This window comes from Manis pentadactyla, chromosome 9, assembly GCF_030020395.1.
Source record: "Manis pentadactyla isolate mManPen7 chromosome 9, mManPen7.hap1, whole genome shotgun sequence".
Taxonomy (NCBI): domain Eukaryota; kingdom Metazoa; phylum Chordata; class Mammalia; order Pholidota; family Manidae; genus Manis; species Manis pentadactyla.
In genome coordinates, this window is record NC_080027.1 from 43703573 (window position 1) to 43723961 (window position 20389).

Here is a 20389-nt window from a genome sequence, read left to right on the forward strand (position 1 = left end):
TTTGGTGTAAGGTGTTAGTAGACATCTGACTTCATTCTTTTGGATCTAGATATCCAGCTCCTTACCCCAATTTTTAAAAGAATAGTGTTTCTTAAAGGTTAACAATCTTTAAAAACAACAAATGCAATTATAATAATAGATGTCTTTGACTCCATATTTATTCACATAAGTTTCCATCTTAAGGGCACCACACTTTAAAAAATATAGGAAATAGACATTGTGATATTGACTGGTTCCTTTTTATATGACAAGTCCCAGACAAGCTTTTAAGATATATCCTTTTCCTGCTGATTACTTGTGCAGATTAATGTGCTTCCATGTTACACTTTATGTCCTACTTAAGTGGGTCCGATATTACTGCTATTTATATACTGTAAAATATATTGCTTTAGACCTAAGAATTATTGTAGGAAAATAGCTACAATCCCAAGATACTTACCAATGAGATTACTAAAGCATACACATGTAGTTATCTATGCCATTGCAGGTATGTTCTTCTGAGACCCACATCCTGATTCCCTCACGTTCCTGCGATGTCAGTCCTGAACACCTCTGAAGTGGAAATCTCTACCTTTTTCCTCATCGGGATCCCAGGGATGGAGCATGCTCACATTTGGATCTCTATCCCCATTTGCCTCACATACCTCGTTGCCATCCTGGGAAACTGCACCATCCTCTTTTTCATAAAAACAGAGACTTCTCTGCATGAGCCCATGTACTATTTCCTCTCCATGCTGGCCGTTTCTGACCTGGGCCTGACCATCTCCTCCCTTCCCACCACTCTGAGAGTCTTCTTGTTCAATATCACTGGAATTTCCCCCGATGCCTGCTTTGCCCAAGAGTTTTTCATTCACGGGTTCATAGGTATGGAGTCATTAGTTCTTCTTATCATGTCTATCGATCGCTTTATAGCCATCTACAACCCTCTTAGATACACCTCCATCCTGACTAGTGCCAGAATTATTAAAATCGGCCTTGCATTTGCTACACTGTGTCTTTTGCTTATCCTCCCTTTCCCCTTTACTCTAAAGAGACTGAGATACTGTAGGAAAAGCCTTCTATCCCACTCCTACTGCCTCCACCAGGATGTCATGAAGCTGGCCTGCTCTGACAACAGGGTCAACGTCATCTATGGACTGTTTGTGGCTCTAGTGGGTATGTTAAACTTTTTGTGCATTTCTGTGTCATATATGCTGATCCTGAAAGTTGTTCTGGGCATCGCCTCTCACAAGGGCCGCCTAAAGGTCCTCAACACTTGTATCTCCCACTTCTGTGCTGTGCTCATCTTCTATGTGCCTATGATCACCTCTTCCGCCCTGCACCGCCTTGCCAAAAAGGTCTCTCCAGTTACTAAAGCCATCACAGCTGACACCTTCCTTCTGGTTCCCCCTCTGATGAACCCCATTGTGTATTCTGTGAAGAGCAAACAGATTAAAGATAGGATCCGGGCAAAATTTTGTGAGAAACAAATTTGATGGGTAATTTCAGCTTCAAGGAAAGCTTGAGTCACTTCTGACAGTTGTAGGAATCTGAAGATGGTAATGAGAGGACAGGGACTGAACACAAAAATACACTGCATATGCTCAATAGGCTCATCAAATGTCAAGTTACTGACTTCATTTAAAAGGAACAACAATCTAGATTAGCTGGTTTAGGAGTTTGGTTTGGGATTACAATGTTCCTATAATTAAGTTTCCCAGTTCTTCTAATTTTATCTCTATGAAACCAGCATATATCAACCTTAAAAACAGAATCGTGCCTAATTAGGATTAAAGAAATGTTCAAAATATTAGTGTTGACAAAAAAAGAAAAGAATAAAATGTTCATTTAGAGAAGAGCAATGATGGCTCTAATTTGTTCAGGCATGATCAGCAGTGACAGGGTGCGCTGAGAGGTGCAGCACGCACACTCACCCATGCACAGACTTAGCACCTCCTAGACACCCTGTGTGTGTGTGTGTGTGTGTGTGTGTGTGTGTGTGTGTGTGTGCGTGTCAGTCATCAGCAGCTCATATAAAATATTAAAAATTCCCTTGTTCAAAAATACTGTGAAACATGCTTGGAAATATAAGGATCTCATATATAAAATAAAATTAAATGTAAAAATAATACAGAAGCAAATATTCATTTATATTTTCAATTGTTTACCATAGATTACATAAAGTATCTGCTTTAAATGTTAGTATTTTGTATCCAAGTCTGTACAAAACTCTTTATTTGCCACTGTTATAATCCTAAACAACACTTTATGTTTTACAGTATGAGTATGGTTTAAGAGCAGATTTTAACTTCTGTTTGTCAGTACCTGGCAAAGCACTAAAATATTGATTGTTCATTGTATATTTATTAAAAACGTGATGATTTTAATTAATTTTGAAAATATGAATAAAATGTATGATAGTAAAGCCAAAGAATCAATTATGTTATGTCTGGGAAATCCTGTGTAAGTAGAGCTCACTTATTCCACAAATTAATTGCTTTGGGTAGAAAAGAAAAGAAAATCAAGTGAAAATAGCACTTGGAAATCATTAAAGAATGCAGTGATCTCATGAATATATAGGATCTGATCAGACTGGCACTGAAAGTTCCCTGACTGAATGTAAACCTAATTCTATATGGTCTAGAATCATAATCCACACTTACATCTGAAAACCAAAAAGTCTGTTTTAGTAAGATACACACTCCATTACAAGCCAAGTAATAATATCTTAAAAAAACATTCTTAGTTATGATACTAGAATGGCTCACAGATACACGCTAAACTCTGTAGAGACCTGTGGAGTGACAGGACATGGAGGTGCTGGGAAGAGGTCACAGCACCATCAACTCTCCTGTCTTCACCTGTCTTCCTACTTCCTCCGTATTCTGCATGATGCTCACCCACATGGTGTACTAAACGACCACAGCCTGGATAGGTAGGCAGTGGGGACACTTTTTACATCTTACCTAACAGAGGAGAGAGAACTTTGACTATGAGCTCCACTTAGAGATCTAGTGAAAGGACTGTATACACCTTTCTTAATATCCTAGAGCAGAACCGATCACTACCCCCAGGGATATGAATTTACTGTTATTGGCAAAATGGATCATGTGCAAATCCCTATGCCTCTACCTCAGCTATTGTGACAGCAATATATAAAGTAAGGAGATTCTCTTTCCAGAAAGGTTGGTGAAATGACATTGCGCAGGCATTGGGCAACCCCACAAAGATCAATAAATGAAAATAAAGCCAAACAATCCCAGTAGTTGTCTAAAGAAAGCAATGGAGGGATATTTTTAAATCATGAAGGAGAGAAACGAGTTCATTATACTTTGTAACCATGTGGAGAACATGAGCTCAAGTCTGCAGACTCCTCCCTGTGTTGAGAACCACAGGTCAGGGTTTAGGAGTAGAGAGAGGGATTTAAATGACATCCTCCTGTTCTTACTAAAAAATCTAGTGAGGTTCTATCTGACATCATGGGTGATATCTGATTGCTTATTACAATTGCACAGAACTTCACACTGAGGAAGTGTCAGTTGAAAGACAGATCCAGAAATCAGGTGAGACATACTAGAGACAGGGAGGCATCAAGAGACACTGACCTGCACACACTGCCCTGGAAGACCAAAAGAAAAGGTTTATAGGTCAAACAAAAAACACCATGGAAGAAAATATTGAATAATAAATAATACTAATAATTATTGTATTATATTAATTTGTTATTAATGTATCACAAATAAATCAATACTATGTTATATATAATCAATAACATATTAATACTATTAAAGTAAATAATACAAATATTATTTAATGTTTATTAATCTCTGGAAAACAGAATGCTTTTCCATGTTTGGAAGGAGCAGGAAAGTAAAAGAAAAAGATTTATATAATTTACTGCTTAAAATTAAATTTCAAAGCATAATGACTATAGAGAAAATTATGAGAAACAATATTAAAAATGGGTTAATTGGATTAGACCAGTACTTTTTATAATTTAGTGAACAAATATAACTAATCATCACTTAAAAAGTATGAGAAGACAGTTCACAAAAGAATGCAGGTAAGTAATCATTGTGTGAAAGAATGGTCTATTTAGCTTTAAATAAATCAAGCTGGCTTTTTTCTTTGAGGAAAAAGGGCTGAAAATAAAATTCAGTAATACCTAGAGACAATCACATACGTAAGTCAAACATGCACTGACATTGGAAAGAGAGTGAATTCCTGGCTGATCTACTTACAATATGTGTGATCTTGAACACATACCTCGATTCTTCTCTGTTTTCGTTTCTCTATTTTTATTATGTTACTGTAAGTAAAATTAGATGAAGTACATATGCTCAGCAGAGGGACCAGTGCAACATTATTCAAGAAAAGGTAGTTGATTTAAACACAATATTACTATTTTATTTACATTGGTCAATAACAATCAGTACAGACTAGATGTTATTATTTGAGACAGTGTACCTGTTTATGAAAATCCATGCTGAAGAAGCAACTTAAAATGAACAAATATTATTCACATGAAGATATTCATACATGTAAGGTGCAAAAATAATGTTCTTGAAGATGATTAAAGAGCATAGAGGCATTACATTAGAGAAAATGTCAAAAGAGTGATATAGTATTTACAGAGGTCAACAACTATATAAGCAAATAAACATACATTGGCAAATAATGTATTTGTCAAAATGAGTATAAGGCAGAGCATATCCTCCCAATTATCCATTCCACTTGGGTAAAGTTTTGGAATATCAGAATTTATATTCTAGTATACAAATTCAAATTTATTGGAGAATTAAAAAAATTAATTTGGAGATTGATACAAAACTTGTTTATGTCAGTTGGATAACAAATAGAAAAGCTTAGCAAATTATTGCCAAATATTGGGAAACAAACAAAATTGAGAGAAAAAAATCCTGACTTAAAAATTTAATCCAACAATTATTAACATTAGATAAGGGAGAAATGTATAAGATAGGTTATTTTTGTGTGCTTTGGGTATATATAGGACTACACAAGTCCTTGGAAAATGAAATAAATAAATGATGAATTAGAAATGAAAATTGTTTGATATGCAGGTAGAAGAACAAGTCACTTAAATTATTTGATTTATCTGAGAATAAGTGTTTATAATGTGAGCAATCTTTTTAAAACTGAAAAGCATTATGAACCAAGGAATGGTAAAAACAATAAAAATATTATAAATCATTATTCATATTACTAATTAAATATGCCACTAGTATTTTGTTTAATATTAGGTTTGAATGGTTGGATACACATTTAAAGAGATTTCCATGGTAACCTTATTCCCTGAATTTTCTTTCCACATGATGATTTAAGAAATCAGTCATGGCTTCTGCTCCCACTGGAGTTTCCACACATTGCAAAATTTCAAAAAACAGAAAGGTATCAAAATGTTTAAATTACACATAATGAATTGTTTCTCACACTCTGTGTTGCATTTTCATAGAACATGTACATAACTTTTGAAAAAGAGAAAAATATACTGACATCATGAGATTTAAGATATAAATGTAAATTTGAAGAACAAAAATAAAATTTAGAAATAATACACAGGCAAATTTGGAGACCAATGCAGCCTCCTTACCTTCACTTAGATTTTGTCATATTAATGTACATTAGTTACCTAAAGGTTTATGTTTCTCTGTTTTACATGTACTTTAAATTTCGCCAGGAAGGCTGTGATGTAACCCTGACAGCATCCTAGAAGAGATCACATCCCTGTATACAGTTGTGACCAGATTTCACATTCTATAAACTGTTCCTGAACTGCTGATTCAGATGCCTGGAAGTCTTTCTTCATGCCTTTGTGTTATTATTTGAAAAACACTAAAAACCGATTTTGCATGAATGTGATTAGAATTTGCTCATCAATCTGAATTGCCATAGCACAACTTGTGACTTTGTAGGCTCTATCTCCCAGCTCACAGCAGAGGGGCTTGTGAAGGGCCGCCATGTCGGTGTGGAATCACAGCGATGCTCTGGAGCCCATTTTCCTCTTGGGGGGTCTCCATGGGCTGAAGTCAGGTCATGCTTGGCTCTCATTTCCATTCTGCCTTGTATACCTGTTGGTGCTTACAGGCAACGTTACCATCCTCTCTGTTATTTGGAGTGAGTCTTCACTCCACCAGCCCATGTATTATCTGCTGTCCATCCTGGCAGTAACTGACCTGGGCATGTCCATGTCCACACTCCCCACAGTGCTGGCCGTGTTATGGTGGGAAGCCCAGGAAATCAAAACAGGAGCTTGTTTTGCTCAGCTCTTCTTCATCCACACCTTCACATTCATGGAGTCCTCAGTGCTGTTGGCCATGGCCTTTGACCACTTCGTTGCTATATGTCGTCCCCTGCACTACTCAGGCATCCTCTCCCAGGATGTCATAGGCAGGATCTGCTTGGGCTGCTTGCTGTGAAGTGCAGGACTGGTGATACCTACGCCCATATTACTAGGGTGCTATCGTTACTGCTGTGCCAATGTCCTCAGCCACCCCTTTTCCTGCATCAGGATATTCTGAAATTATTGTGCTCTGATGCCAGTGTCAACAACATCTATAGACTGTGTGTGGTCATTATCACACTGGGCACAGACTCAGTCCTCATTGTCCTCTCCTATGTCCTGATTCTGCGTGCTGTGCTGGGCTTGGATCTCGTGAGGAGCAGCTGAAGGCACTCAACACCTGTTTATCCCACGTGTGTGTGGTGCTCATCTTCTTTGTGCCTCTAATAGGTGTATGCATGGTTCATTGCTTTGGGAAGCACCTGCCTCCCATTGTCCACATCCTCATGGCTGACATTTACCTGCTTCTCCCACCAGTACTTAATCCTGTCATCTACAGTGTCAGGACCAAGCAGATTCGTCTAAAAATTTTCCATATGTTTAGACTAAGTAGGAGACTTTAGGAAACAAAGGGCTGTCATCAGTTAGCATTGACCTGGAGGAAAATCTTCTCCATCAGATGGATTCTTAACTCTGAAACTTCTTTAACATATGATTTTTGGAGAATTCCCTAAATCTTTTTCATTTCTAAGTTTCTTCTATGTAAACTTGGAATTTTCTCATGCTCTGATTCTCTCCCTGAATTATATGAAGGCTATTGTAGAAAATACATTAGGAGGATTTTAATACAACAGTGCAAACATATTAATCACACTTATTATGTTTCTGAAATACTAATACAATTGAGATGCTTAATAATCCAAAGACCCAAATCAATTTATCTTTACTTGCCCATAATTAGTTTCTAACTACCTATTTTTATGGAAATATTTGTTTTAAAAAACTAAGCTTTCTTGTATTGGGCCTAAAATTTAAAGACTGCCAAACCCAATCTTTACTCTGCCAAATATCTTCACTATAACGGACATCCTAACCTTATTCTTTGCCATTTACCTTAGTGTTCTCCTCACTTACTTCCTCATATAGCTATTGGAAATCATATTCACTTGCCAGTGTTTAGGTAACAAATAGGCTATGATAACTCACCCAAGGCCAACATATAATAAATGGAAAAACTGAAACAGGTATGCAACTACCTCACTAAGATCAAGAGGATGAGACAAAATCTGGGACATAGATAAGGTTTTAGAGTATGTTCACCCACACATGCAGATCATAACTTAGGATAAAAACAAGCATTCAAACAATTAAGACAAAGCAAACATATTATTTTGGTTTATTTCCATGACAGAGTAAGAGGGATCAGATTTAGTCGCTCACCTTAAACAACCTAAACAATGGAGAAGTATATTCTAAATAGTGCTAAGAAACTGGGTCAAAGGCAGGAAAGATTGTGAACTCTAAGAGAATGGGAAATGTGAGGTGAGCCCAATTATTGCCTTAACTTACTTGCTAGAAATTGATCAAGTCACGTGATACGGAGGAGAACCCAAACAGAGTCTGGTGGTGTCCCTGAATGACACAGCGGAGTACCTGTGAGGAGAGAGTTGCACAGGACAGAGGTACATGGTCTGCAGGACATTCCTTGGAAATTCTCAGTTTTGTTCTGATCCATGTGTGGATGTGAACAGCCTCTAAGGCCAGAAGAAGAACCACAGGGAGGAGGAACTGGAACAATATCCAGGCTTCATGTATAAGTGAGGGGTGTTCATATTTTTACCAGCCAGAGTGGAGAAACCTGCTAATACACTACACATCTGGTTTATGCTTAAAAGATTATTGCCTTAGTAGTGAGGCAAATTATTCCTAGGCTAACAACTAATTTGGTCTTTCCTAATAGAACATAAAGAAAAGGCTTGAAAGGGTTGATGTATTTTGATGTGACTTTATGACACACAAGAATAAGGATAAAATGCATATATGGAAATGTACAAATAATTTCACACAATAGCATACAATTCACAGTTATGAAGTCCAATAAAAAATTATTTGACATAAGAAGATATGCAAAAGTATAACCTGCAATGAGGAGGAAGTTCAGTCAATAGACACATAGCAATAAATTATTGAAATGACAGAATAATTGGACAAATACATTAAGAAAAACTTGTAAATGTGGCCTAAATATTTAAGATGGTAAAAAATAGAATGAGCATATTAAGGAAAATAGGCTTCTTTAGAAACAGTCACAAGTCAAAAGATCAAAATGAAAATTACTTTATTTGAGATGAAAAACATAATAAATGGAATTAATAACATTACACCCTGCATTAGGAAAGATTAATAAAGTTAAAGACAGAGCAAAAATACATATCTAAATTTCTAACAAGAGACAATAGACCAAAAATTGAACAAAGCATTTGAGAAATGTTGGGCATCATCAAATAATCTACTGTATACATACTTGGAATCTCAAAAAGAGGGTAATAGAAAAAAATTATATAAACCATGGCTAATTGTTTTCCTGAATTTAATGAAACTAAGCCCACAATCCAAGAAGCTCAATAAACACAGGCAGAGAAACAATATGAAGAAAACTATAGAAAAGTACATCTTAATCACTTTGCTTAAAATAAGTGCTAATGGAAAACTTGAAAGCAGGCAGAAAAAAGATATATTTACTATGGAACAAAGATAAGAATGAAAACAGCCTTCTTGCCTGAAACCATGCATCTAAGGAGACAGTTGAGAAATACCATTAAAGTACTACAAAAACAGCCACAACAGCCAATCAACCTGAATATCTATACTTGATAAAAGTCTCTAAAATGAGGTAAAGAAAAAGAAATATTAGACATATAAATGCTGAAATAATAAGTAAGTCATTTAATGGAATCATAACCATACTCAATCCAACAGAAATGAAAAAAAAAAGTAGAAAAAGGGAAAAAGAACAAAAGAGAGAAACATAAAACAAACAGTGAAGTGGGTAACATATCTTTTGATATTACATTTAGAAGTTTTAAACACAGTGATTGAAAGTAAAACATTTCAGTGTCAATCAAAAAGGAAGACATAGGCGGAGCGAAGATGGTGGTGTGAGTAGAGCAGTGGAAATTTCCTCCCAAAACCATATATATTTTTGAAAATATGACAAATACAACTATTCCTAAAAGAGAGACTAGAAGACACAGGACAACAGTCAGACTACATCTACACCAGCGAGAACACAGTGCCTCATGAAGGGGGTAAGATACAAGCCGCGGCATGGCGCGACCCAAGCGCCCCTCACTCCAGCTCCCAGTGGGAGGAGAGGAGTTGGAGCAGGGAGGGAGAGGGAGCCCAGGACTGCTGAACACCCAGCCCTAGCTATCCACACTGAGAGCACAGACACACAGTGAGTGGTATGCTGGATACTAGGGAAACAGGACAGTAAGACCTGTGAGTGGCTCCCCACAGACGGTGCCCCTGGGACAAGAAAAATGAGTGCCCTTTGAAAATCTCAAAGGGACAGGGGCCCCATAGATGGACAGAAGCCCCCCGGTGCAATCAGCCCAGTAACTGGGAATCCTGGGGAACACCGGGCACCCCAAGCCCCTAGGCAGCAGCACAGCTTGGAGGCCCCTCACTGTGATAAACAGCCTCCTGCCCATTACCCCTCAGGTGCGACTCTGGCATAGTGGCAGTGGTCACACCCAAAGCAACCAGGCAGAGCTTCTTCCACAGTGGCCGGGCAAGAATCAGACACCCCGTCTGTGCGCAGCTGCCCAGAACAAGCCGCTAGGGGTCACTGTTCTCCCAGGAGAGGAAGGCCACAAATTAGCAAGAAGGGACATTCTCCCAGGCAACACACGCGCCAGCTCCCCACAACTACCTCTATCACCATGAAAAGGCAGAAGAATGTGATTCAGACCAAAACCAGAGTCAACTGCTGAGAAGGACATAAACCTAACCAATCTTCCTGAAAAAGAATTCAAAATAAAGGTCACACCCATGCTGATGGATTTTCAGAGAAATATGCAAGAGCTAAGGGATGAAGTCCGGAGGGAGACTACAGAAATGAAACAATCTCTGGAAGGACTTAAGAGCACTGGATGAGGTGCAAGAGGCTGTTAATGGAATAGAAGTCAGAGAACAGAAACATAGAGAAGCTGATGCAGAGAGAGATAAAAGGATCTCCAGGAATGAAACAATATTAAGAGAACTGTGTGATCAATCCAAAAGGAACAATATCTGCATTATAGGGGTACCAGAAGAAGAAGAGAGAGAAAAAGGGATAGAAAGTGTATGTGAATAAATAATTGCTAAAAACTTCCCCAATATGGGGGACGAAATAGATTCTCAGACCACGGAAGTACACAGAACTCCCAGCAGAAGGGACCCAAGGAGGACAATGCCAAGACACATAATAATTAAAATGACAAAGATCAAGGACAAAGACAGAGTTTTAAAGGCAGCTAGAGAGAGGAAAAAGGTCTCCCACAAAGGAAAACCCATCAGGCTATCATCAGACTTCTCAACAGAAACCTTAGAGGCCAAAGAGAATGGCATGATATATTTAATGCAAGGAAACAGAGGGCCTTGAACCAAGGATACTGTATCCAGCACGATTATCATTTAAATGTGAAGGAGGGATTAAACAATTCCCAGAAAAGCAAAAGTTGAGGGAATTTGCCTCCCACAAACCACCTCTACAGGGTATTTTAGAGGGACTGCTCTAGATGGGAGCACTCCTAAGACTAAATAGATATCACCAGAGAAAATAAAAACACAACAAAGAAAGCAGACCAACAAAATACTAACTAAAGGCAAAAAATAAAATCAACTACCTACAAAAGCAGTTAAAGGAAACACAAAAGAGCACAGAATAAAACAACCAACATATAAAGAATGAAGGAGGAGGAATAAGAAGGGAGAGAAATAAAGAATCACCAGACATTGTTTATAATAGCCCAATAAGTGAGTTAAGTTAGACAGTAAGATACTAAAGAAGCTAACCTTGAACCATTGGTAACCATGAATCTAAAGTCTGCAATGGCAATAAGTAATATCTTTCAACAATCACCCTAAATGTAATGGACCGAATGCACCAATCAAAAGACACAGAGTACTAGAATGGATAAAAAGCAAGACCCATCTATATGCTGCTTACAAGAGACCCATCTCAAACCCAAAGACATGCACCGACTAAAAGTCAAGGGATGGAAAAAGATATTTCATGCAAAAAACAGGAAGAAAAAAAGCAGGTGTTGCAGTACTAGTATCAGACAAAATAGACTTCAAAACAAAGAAAGTAACAAGATAAAGAAGGACATTACATAATGATAAAGGGCTCAGTCTAACAAGAGGATATAACCATTATAAATATATATGTAACCAACACAGGAGCACCAGCATATGTGAAACAAATAGTAACAGAACTAAAGAAGGAAATAGAATGCAATGCATTCATTTTAGGAGATTTCAACATGCCACTCACCCCAAAGGATAGATCCACTGGACAGAAAATAAGTAAGGACATGGAGGCACTGAACAACACACTAGAACAGATGGACCTAATAGACATCTATAGAACTCTACATCCAAAAGCAACAGGATATACATTCTTCTCAAGTGCACATGGAACATTCTCCAGAATAGACCACATACTAGGCCACAAAAAGAGCCTCAGTAAATTCAAAATGATTGAAATTCTACCAACCAACTTCTCTCACTACAGAGGTATGAAACTAGAACTAAACTGTACAAAGAAAGCAAAAAGGCCCACAAACACATGGAGGCTTAACAACATGCTTTTAAATAATCAATGGTACAATGACCACATTAAAATAGAGAACAAGCAATATATGGAAAAAAATGACAACAACAACACAAAGCCCCAACTTCTGTGGAACGCAGCAAAAACAGTCTTAAGAGGAAAGTATATTGCAATCCAGGCATACTTAAAGAAGGAAGAACAATCCCAAATGAATAGTCTAACGTCACAATATCGAAATTGGAAAAAGAAGAACAAATAAGGCCTAAAGTCAGCAGAAGGAGGGACATAATAAAGAGCAGAGAAGAAATAAACAAAATTGAGAAGAATAAAACAATAGCAAAAATCAATGAAACCAAGAACTGGTCCTTTGAGAAAATAAACAAAATAGATAAACCTCTAGCCAAACTTATTAAGAGGAAAAGAGAATTAACACACATCAACAGAATCAGAAACGAGAAAGGAAAATCACAACAGACCCCATAGAAATACAATGATTTATTAGAGAATACTATGAAAACCTATATGCTAACAAGCTGGAAAACCTAGAAGAAATGGACAACTTTCTAGAAAAATACAACCTTCCAAGATTGACGAAGGAAGAAACACAAAATTTAAACAAACCAATTATGAGCAAAGTAATTGAAGCGGTAATCAAAAAACTCCCCAAGAACAAAACCTCTGGGCCAGATGGATTTACCTCAGAATTTATCAGACCTACAGAGAAAACAATACCCATTCTCCTTAAAGTTTTCCAAAAAATAGAAGAGGAGGGAATACTCCCAAACTCATTCAATGAAGCCAACATCACCCTAATACCAAAAACAGGCAAAGACCCCACCAAAAAAGAAAATGACAGACCAATATCCCTGATGAACATAGATGCAAAAATACTCAACAAAATATTAGCAAACTGAATTCAAAAACACATCAAAAGGATCATACACCATGACCAAGTGGGATTCATCCCAGGGATGTAAGGATGGTACAACATTAAAAAATCCATCAACATCATTCACCAGATCAACAACAGAAGGACAAAAAACACATGATCATCTCCATAGATGCTGAAAAAGCATTCAACAAAATTAAACATCCACTCATGATAAAAACTCTCAATAAAATGGTTATAGAGGGCAGGTACCTCAACATAATAAAGGCCATATATGATAAACCCACAGCTAACATCATACTGAACAGCGAGAGGCTGAAACCTTTTCCTCTGAGATCGGGAACAAGACAGGGATGCCCACTCTCCCCACTGTTATTCAACATAGTACTGGAGGTCCTAGCCATGGCAATTAGACAAAACAAAGAAATACAAGGAATCCAGATTGGTAAAGAAGAAGTCAAACTGTCACTATTTGCAGATGACATGATATTGTACATATAAAATCCTAGAGACTCCACTCCAAAACTATTAGAACTGATATTGGAATACAGCAAAGTTGCAGGATACAAAATTAACACATGGAAATCTGTGGCTTTCCTATACACTAACAATGAACCAACAGAAAGAGAAATCAGGAAAACAATTCCATTCACAATTGCATCAAAAAGAATAAAATACCTAGGAATAAACCTAACCAAGGAAGTGAAAGACCTATACCCTGAAAACTATAAGACACTCTTAAGGGAAATTAAAGCTGACACTAACAAATGGAAACTCATCCCATGCTCTTGGCTAGGAAGAATTAATATAGTCAAAATGGCCATCCTGCCCAAAGCAATATACAGATTTGATGCAATCCCTATCAAATTACCAACAACATTCTTCAACGAACTGCAACAAATAGTTCAAAAATTCATATGGAAACACCAAAGACCCTGAATAGCCAAAGCAATCCTGAGAAAGAAGAGTAAAGTGGGGGGGATCTCACTCCTACTTCAAGCCCTACTACAAAGCCATAGTAATCAAGACAATTTGGTACTGGCACAAGAACAGAGCCACAGACCAGTGGAACAGATTAGAGACTCCAGACATTAACCCAAACATATATGGTCAATTAATATATGATAAAGGAGTCATGGACACACAATGGCGAAATGACAGTCTCTTCAACAGATGGTGCTGGCAAAACTGGACAGCTACATGTAAGAGAATGAAACTGGATCACTGTCTAACCCCATACACAAAAGTAAATTCAAAATGGATCAAAGACCTGAATGTAAGTCATGAAACCATAAAACTCTTAGAAAAAAACATAGAAAACATAGGCAAATATCTCTTGGACATAAACATGAGTGACTTCTTCATGAACATATCTCCCCGGGCAAGGAAAACAAAAGCAAAAATGAACAAGTGGGACTATATTAAGCTGAAAAGCTTCTGTACAGCAAAGGACACCATCAATAGAACAAAAAGGCATCCTACAGTATGGGAGAATATATTCATAAATGACAGATCTGATAAAGGCTTGACATCCAGAATATATAAAGAGCTCACGCACCTCAACAAACAAAAAGCAAATAATCCAATTAAAAAATGGGAAGAGGAGCTGAACAGACAGTTCTCCAAAGAAGAAATTCAGATGGCCAACAGACACATTAAAAGATGCTCCGCATTGCTAGTTAACAGAGAAATGCAAATTAAATCCACAATGAGATATCACCTCATACCAGTAAGGATGGCTACCATCCAAAAGACAACAACAAATGTTGGCGAGGCTGTGGAGAAAGGGGAACCCTCCTACACTGCTGGTGGGAATGTAAATTAGTTCAACCACTATGGAAAGCATTACGGAAGTTCCTCAAAAAGCTCAAAATAGAAATATCATTTGACCCAGGAATTCCACTTCTAGGAATTTACCCTAAGAATGCAGCAGCCCAGTTTGAAAAAGACAGATATACCCCTATGTTTATTGCAGCACTATTTACAATAGCCAAGAAATGGAAGCTACCTAAGTGTCCATCAGTAGATGAATGGATAAAGAAGAAGTGGTACATATACACAATGGAATATTATTCAGCTGTTAGAAGAAAACAAATCCTACCATTTGCAACAACATGGATGGAGCTAGAGGGTATTATGCTCAGTGAAATAAGCCAAGCGGAGAAGGACAGGTACCAAATGATTTTACTCATCTGTGGAGTATAAGAACAAAGGAAAACTGAAGGAACAAAACAGCAGCAGAATCACAGAACCCAAGAATGGACTAACAGTTACCAAAGGGAAAGGGACTGGGGAGGATGGGAGGGTAGGGAGGGATAAGGGTGGAGAAAGAATGGGCGTTTTACGATTAGCATGTATAATGTGGGGGGCTCATAGGGAGGTCTGTACAACACAGAGAAGACAAGTAGTGATTCTACAACATCTTCCTACGCTGATGTACAGTGACTGTAATGGCGTTTCTGGGGGTACTTGGTGAAGGGGGGACCCTAGGAAACATAATGTTCTTCATGTAATTGTAGATTAATGATAACAAAATAAAAAAAAAGGAAGACATGATGTCAGGCTCTCTTTAAGGAACACATGGCAAATATAAGGGTATAGGTAGATAAAAGTGAAAATTAAAATTAAAATGGTATAACATGCCAGTAATAATCAAAAGTAAGCTGAGTAGATATATTAATGTCATAAAAAGTGATGAAAGAATGAATGTCTTTCCCCTAAAATCAGGAAACAAGCAAAGGTGTCTTCTTCCAAATTCTACTCACCAGGTGCTATAGACTGAATGTTTATGTTCTCCCCAAAATTTGCATGCTGAAACCTAATCCCCAATGTGATGGCATTTGAGAGATGAATAGGATTAGTGTCCTTATTAAATCAATTCCAGAGAACTCCCTCGCCTCTTCTGTCATGGGAGGATACAGGGAGAAGGGGGCATTTATGAACCAGAAAATTTGTCTTCCCCAAACAATGTATCTACTGTGCCTTGGTGTTGGACTTCCTAGTCGCCAGAATTGTGAGAAATCAATTTATGTTTACAAACCACTCATTCTTGATATTCTGGTATAGCAGCCCAAACAGGCTAAGGCACTGCTGTAACAAATTCCAGGTAAGGTCAATAAGGCAAAGATACTAAAGGCATACAGTTTGGAAATGAAGTTTCCAAGGTTTATCATAAAGTTATCATAATCAAAAAAGTGCAGTACTGAATAAACATAGAACACAGTGTCCAGAAATAGATCTATATGGTCAGTTGGTTTAGGACAGATATGTCAAATAAATCAATGCCAAAAGATAACAGTTTCAACAAATTGTTCTGGAAGATTAGATCACTATCATGCAAGAAACTGCACTTTGATTCTGATCATGCACCATATGCAGAATATTAACTCAAAATGGATCATAAAACTTTAATGTAAGAGCTAAAATTATAAAACTTCTAGAAAATATAGGAAAAATATTGAACCTGAGCTTGGCAAAGATTTCCACAAGTATTACACAAATATGAAAAAATGTAAAAAAAATTAACAGATCACACATAACCGATGTTAAATGTTCTGTTCTTCAAAAGTCACTGTTATGCAAATGAAAGGCATGCTAGTGTCAGAGACAAAAATCTTACAAAAATTATCTCCATCAGAGGACTTGAATCTAGTATATATGAAAACCTTTGCAACTCAGTCATTCAGTTGGAAGTGAAACAAAATAGATTTGGGCAAAATATTTCAATATTTCAATTGTGTTTTCATCAAGAAAGATAAAAAGATATCAGGTAACGCATGAAAGGATGTTCACCATCAACAGGCATTAGGTAAATGAACGTTTAGAAAACAATGTGGTAAGAGTGCACACACCTAGGAGGGTGGCTAACATGACAGAGACTGAACATACCAAGTGTTGGCAACCATGTGGATGATCTGGGGCTCTCATTCACTGTATGTAGGAGTGTAATATGACACAGCTACTTTGGAAAACAGATGAGCTGTTACTTCAAAAGTTAAATATATAGCCCAGCCATTCCACCTCTCAGTATTTACCCAAGAAATAAGAAAACATGTATCCACACACAGAAAAATTACAAATGACTTTGGTAGCTTTGTGAGTGGAAACATACTAAGTAGTCGACAACAGGTAAATGGTTAAGTAAGTAGTGGTATGTCCATGTACTGGAGTACAGGTCATCAGGAAAACAGGATGGTGTACTGATGTACATGCCAGCATGGATAAATATAAAAGTAGTTATCCTGAGTAAAAGAAGCCAGATGACAAAAACAAAATTAATATAAAACCCAACAAATTGCAAACCAACTTATGGTGACAACGCATATCAGTGGTTGGCTGATGATATGGAAAGGGCAAGGAAACATGCAAAGTGAATATATGAGATTAATAAGGTATTAGGAAACTGAAGAAATTGCCGTCCTTTGCCTCCTGCCTTGTTTTTGGTGTTTTGCTTCCACTCTTGGGCACTCCTTTGCTTCTAGAACCATCATCTCAATTTCTGCCGTTACCTTCACACAGTGCTATCCCCATGCACATGTCTGTTTCTCTGATATCATTTTTTGTAAGGACACTAGTCAGATTGGATAAGGGACCCACCCTATTCCACCATGACCTAATTCTTACTTAAATAATCACATCTGCAATGACTCTATTTCTAAATAAGTTCACATTCTGAGGTACAGGGGACTAGGACTTCAACATAATTTTGGGTGACACAATTCATCTGAGAATGACTAAACCCAAAATGTCATTCATAGTTGAGGGCAGAGAATTTTTTAGTCATATGAAGATTTTGAAACTGTACTGCTTACTCATCCTACCTTTGGAACTTAAAATGGATGTGTTCCAGGAAAACTATGGCTCTATCTGAAATGGGAAGACTTGAGGAATGAGGAATAGTGTATCCCAAACAGGAGAGTAGTAAAATGTATTCTCAGTGAGGTGCAGGAAAAACAACCAGTTCAGATAGGAGATGCAAAGTTGGAGCCACTGGGAGGGAGGTCTCCTGGAAAAGTAATTAAAACTGTATCTGTTGTGATATTTTACATAGAACATTGCTGAAAAGAGAATCCAATGTCTTAGTTATTAAAGGGCGTTTGCTGCCTCTTACAGCAATAAAAATATTGGTTTGGTTTTATAAGAGTTGTTAAAAGAGTGTCACTAAAGACAAAGTTTGTTTTTATATTTGCTGTTGAGATTTGTGTCTCATCTTGACCCTAAACCTTCCATACACCTAAGATATCTTTTTGCAGTTCTCAAGGTCATATGTGTCCTGGTTCATAATCACAGACAAAGAAAGGTGGCTTTAAGTAAATGTCTGAAGACTTAAATAGATTATGTGTAAAGACCTGATTGGACCAAAGGGAATATTTCATTGTACATGTACAGGGAAACAAAAACTGTGAATCTGCAGGAAATAGCTTTAATGATTGTTTACAATGATGGAGAAGATTGGCAAGGCCACATGAAAAATACTATTTCTCATACTTTGTATTCAATGCTTTATTTCTTAAACCTAACTGCTGTCTTCAGGAAGTTCCAGAAACTTCACACTGTAGTAAAGTAATAAAATTCTTGCAATCCAAAAATAATCACATTCTAATAGAATCCATATGACATATGCACGATTGATTCTAAAATTAGTGACAAGAATATTTTACATCATTAGTGATTTCAGAAGAAAAATAGCCATAGAGTTGGTAGTGATTCATGATTCATAAATCTGCTTTGCATGAATATCTATGGAGTTATTCTTGTGAGCTGAATCTAAATAGTAATAATAAAAAAACAAATTATAATTGACTACTTACTATGTACAAGACAGTGTTCTAAATGCCTCAGAGACCTTCAATTTACATTTCAAATCTACCCAATAAGGAAAGTCCTACTTTGATTCCCATTTTATAGTTAAGGAAACTGAAGCATAGATATGGCACCATAAGTCACCCAGTCACACAGCTGGCATGTGGCAAAGCCAGGACTTGAACACAAGCAGTCTGACTGCAGAACTGAAATTTAGTCACTCATCAATAGGACTGAAAATTTGGACATGTGAAATTGTGGTGTTGGTGGTAGGGAATTCACTTACAAAATGTACGAAACTGTGTGGAAAAAGGGTCCTGGATCTATGTCCTTTGTACTAATCAGAGGTCATAGCAAGTATATGTTTTGAAAATTTGCATTTGAACAATTATTGAGTAGCTGATAACCAACTAGCCTCTTGATAGAAATGTCTAAACAACTAAACAAAATACTCCCTTGGGATTTTTCTGTTTCTGGAGTAGAATCTAAAAGTTTGTGAGCAGTCTCTGAGGACTCAATCCTAGAGCTCTGTGTAAAGTTGGGATTAAAGTGGAATGTACTCTTAGAAATATCCCTTAGGTACTTGAGCCTAATATAAACATGCCCTCTGCACACTGCTCAGAAACAGGAATAGGTGCTGCTCTGCTTGATGCTATGTGTGCGTCTTGATTCCTATGGAATGAAGAGGTGAATTAGCTGCTGATTTCTGCTGGAGAGGTGTGGCATACAATGGAGAGAAACATGGGCAGAGCAGGCTGACAGCTGGACCATGTGGCCAGCCTGCAACATTCAGGAAAAAAAAAAATGTTTTAAAATGGTGATTAAGTTATCTTCAAAATCTCTCAGAAAGATCCAAGGCATTTAATATCATCCTGTCCATTACATTGGATGAAATAAGTTTCTGTGGCAGTAGGAAGGAATGAGGTAGCAGAGACCTACTGCTGAGACTGGGCTCCGAGTGTTGCTCCAAAATAGGTGCCAGGGACTCTGCAGGCTTGGCCCCGGCCATCAGCTTTCTACTAGGCAATGTTTTTTTTTTTCTTAGCTGGACAGGGTGTCTATGTTTTTCTAGAACACAAATAAATGCACCTTGTAGACCTTGTCCCCTCTCTTGGACTGAACTCACAAACAATAGAGTTCATTTTTTTCATCTTGGTATGTTTTCTATACTGGAAGGTAAAGTTAATTTAAAAATGGTAAGAAAGTGAAGGTAAAACAAGGACAAAACCAGGATCTCTTTAGATTTTATCACCACTGCTGTACCACCTACCCCAGGGTAAGCGTCTTTACCTCATCCTGCATGTTTTGATCCATTCTGTAGCATTTTGAAGGCATTCCCTAGGTATCTTTCTCCATTCCCTTTATATCAGTAGAAAAGTCTCTATTGAGACACTGCTATCCAGACAGCTACAAAAATACCCTCTAGTTTCAAAACCATCTGAGGCTTTTAGGGTTTCCTACCTAGATTTCCTGTGTCTTGAACTGGAAGGAGTAACCAAGCAAGTGTTGACTCCATAGCAGTGGTAAAATTAACTCAGGTGAATTAACAGGTGCTCTGAGAATACCTGATGTGCTGTGAAAAGTGAACAAAAGTGTGTTT

General features: G+C 37.4%; 1 protein-coding gene and 1 pseudogene across 1 annotated transcript; both read left to right on the plus strand.

Moving 5' to 3' along the window:
* Positions 1-533: 533 nt before the first annotated feature.
* LOC118912167 (olfactory receptor 51A4-like) lies at positions 534-1475 on the plus strand. The gene has a single exon (XM_036884962.2). It carries the CDS (start codon positions 534-536, stop codon positions 1473-1475), a length of 942 nt encoding a protein of 313 aa, XP_036740857.1.
* A 4482-nt stretch (positions 1476-5957) lies between these two features.
* LOC118912071 (olfactory receptor 51L1-like) lies at positions 5958-6903 on the plus strand (annotated as a pseudogene).
* The last annotated feature ends 13486 nt before the right edge of the window (positions 6904-20389 follow it).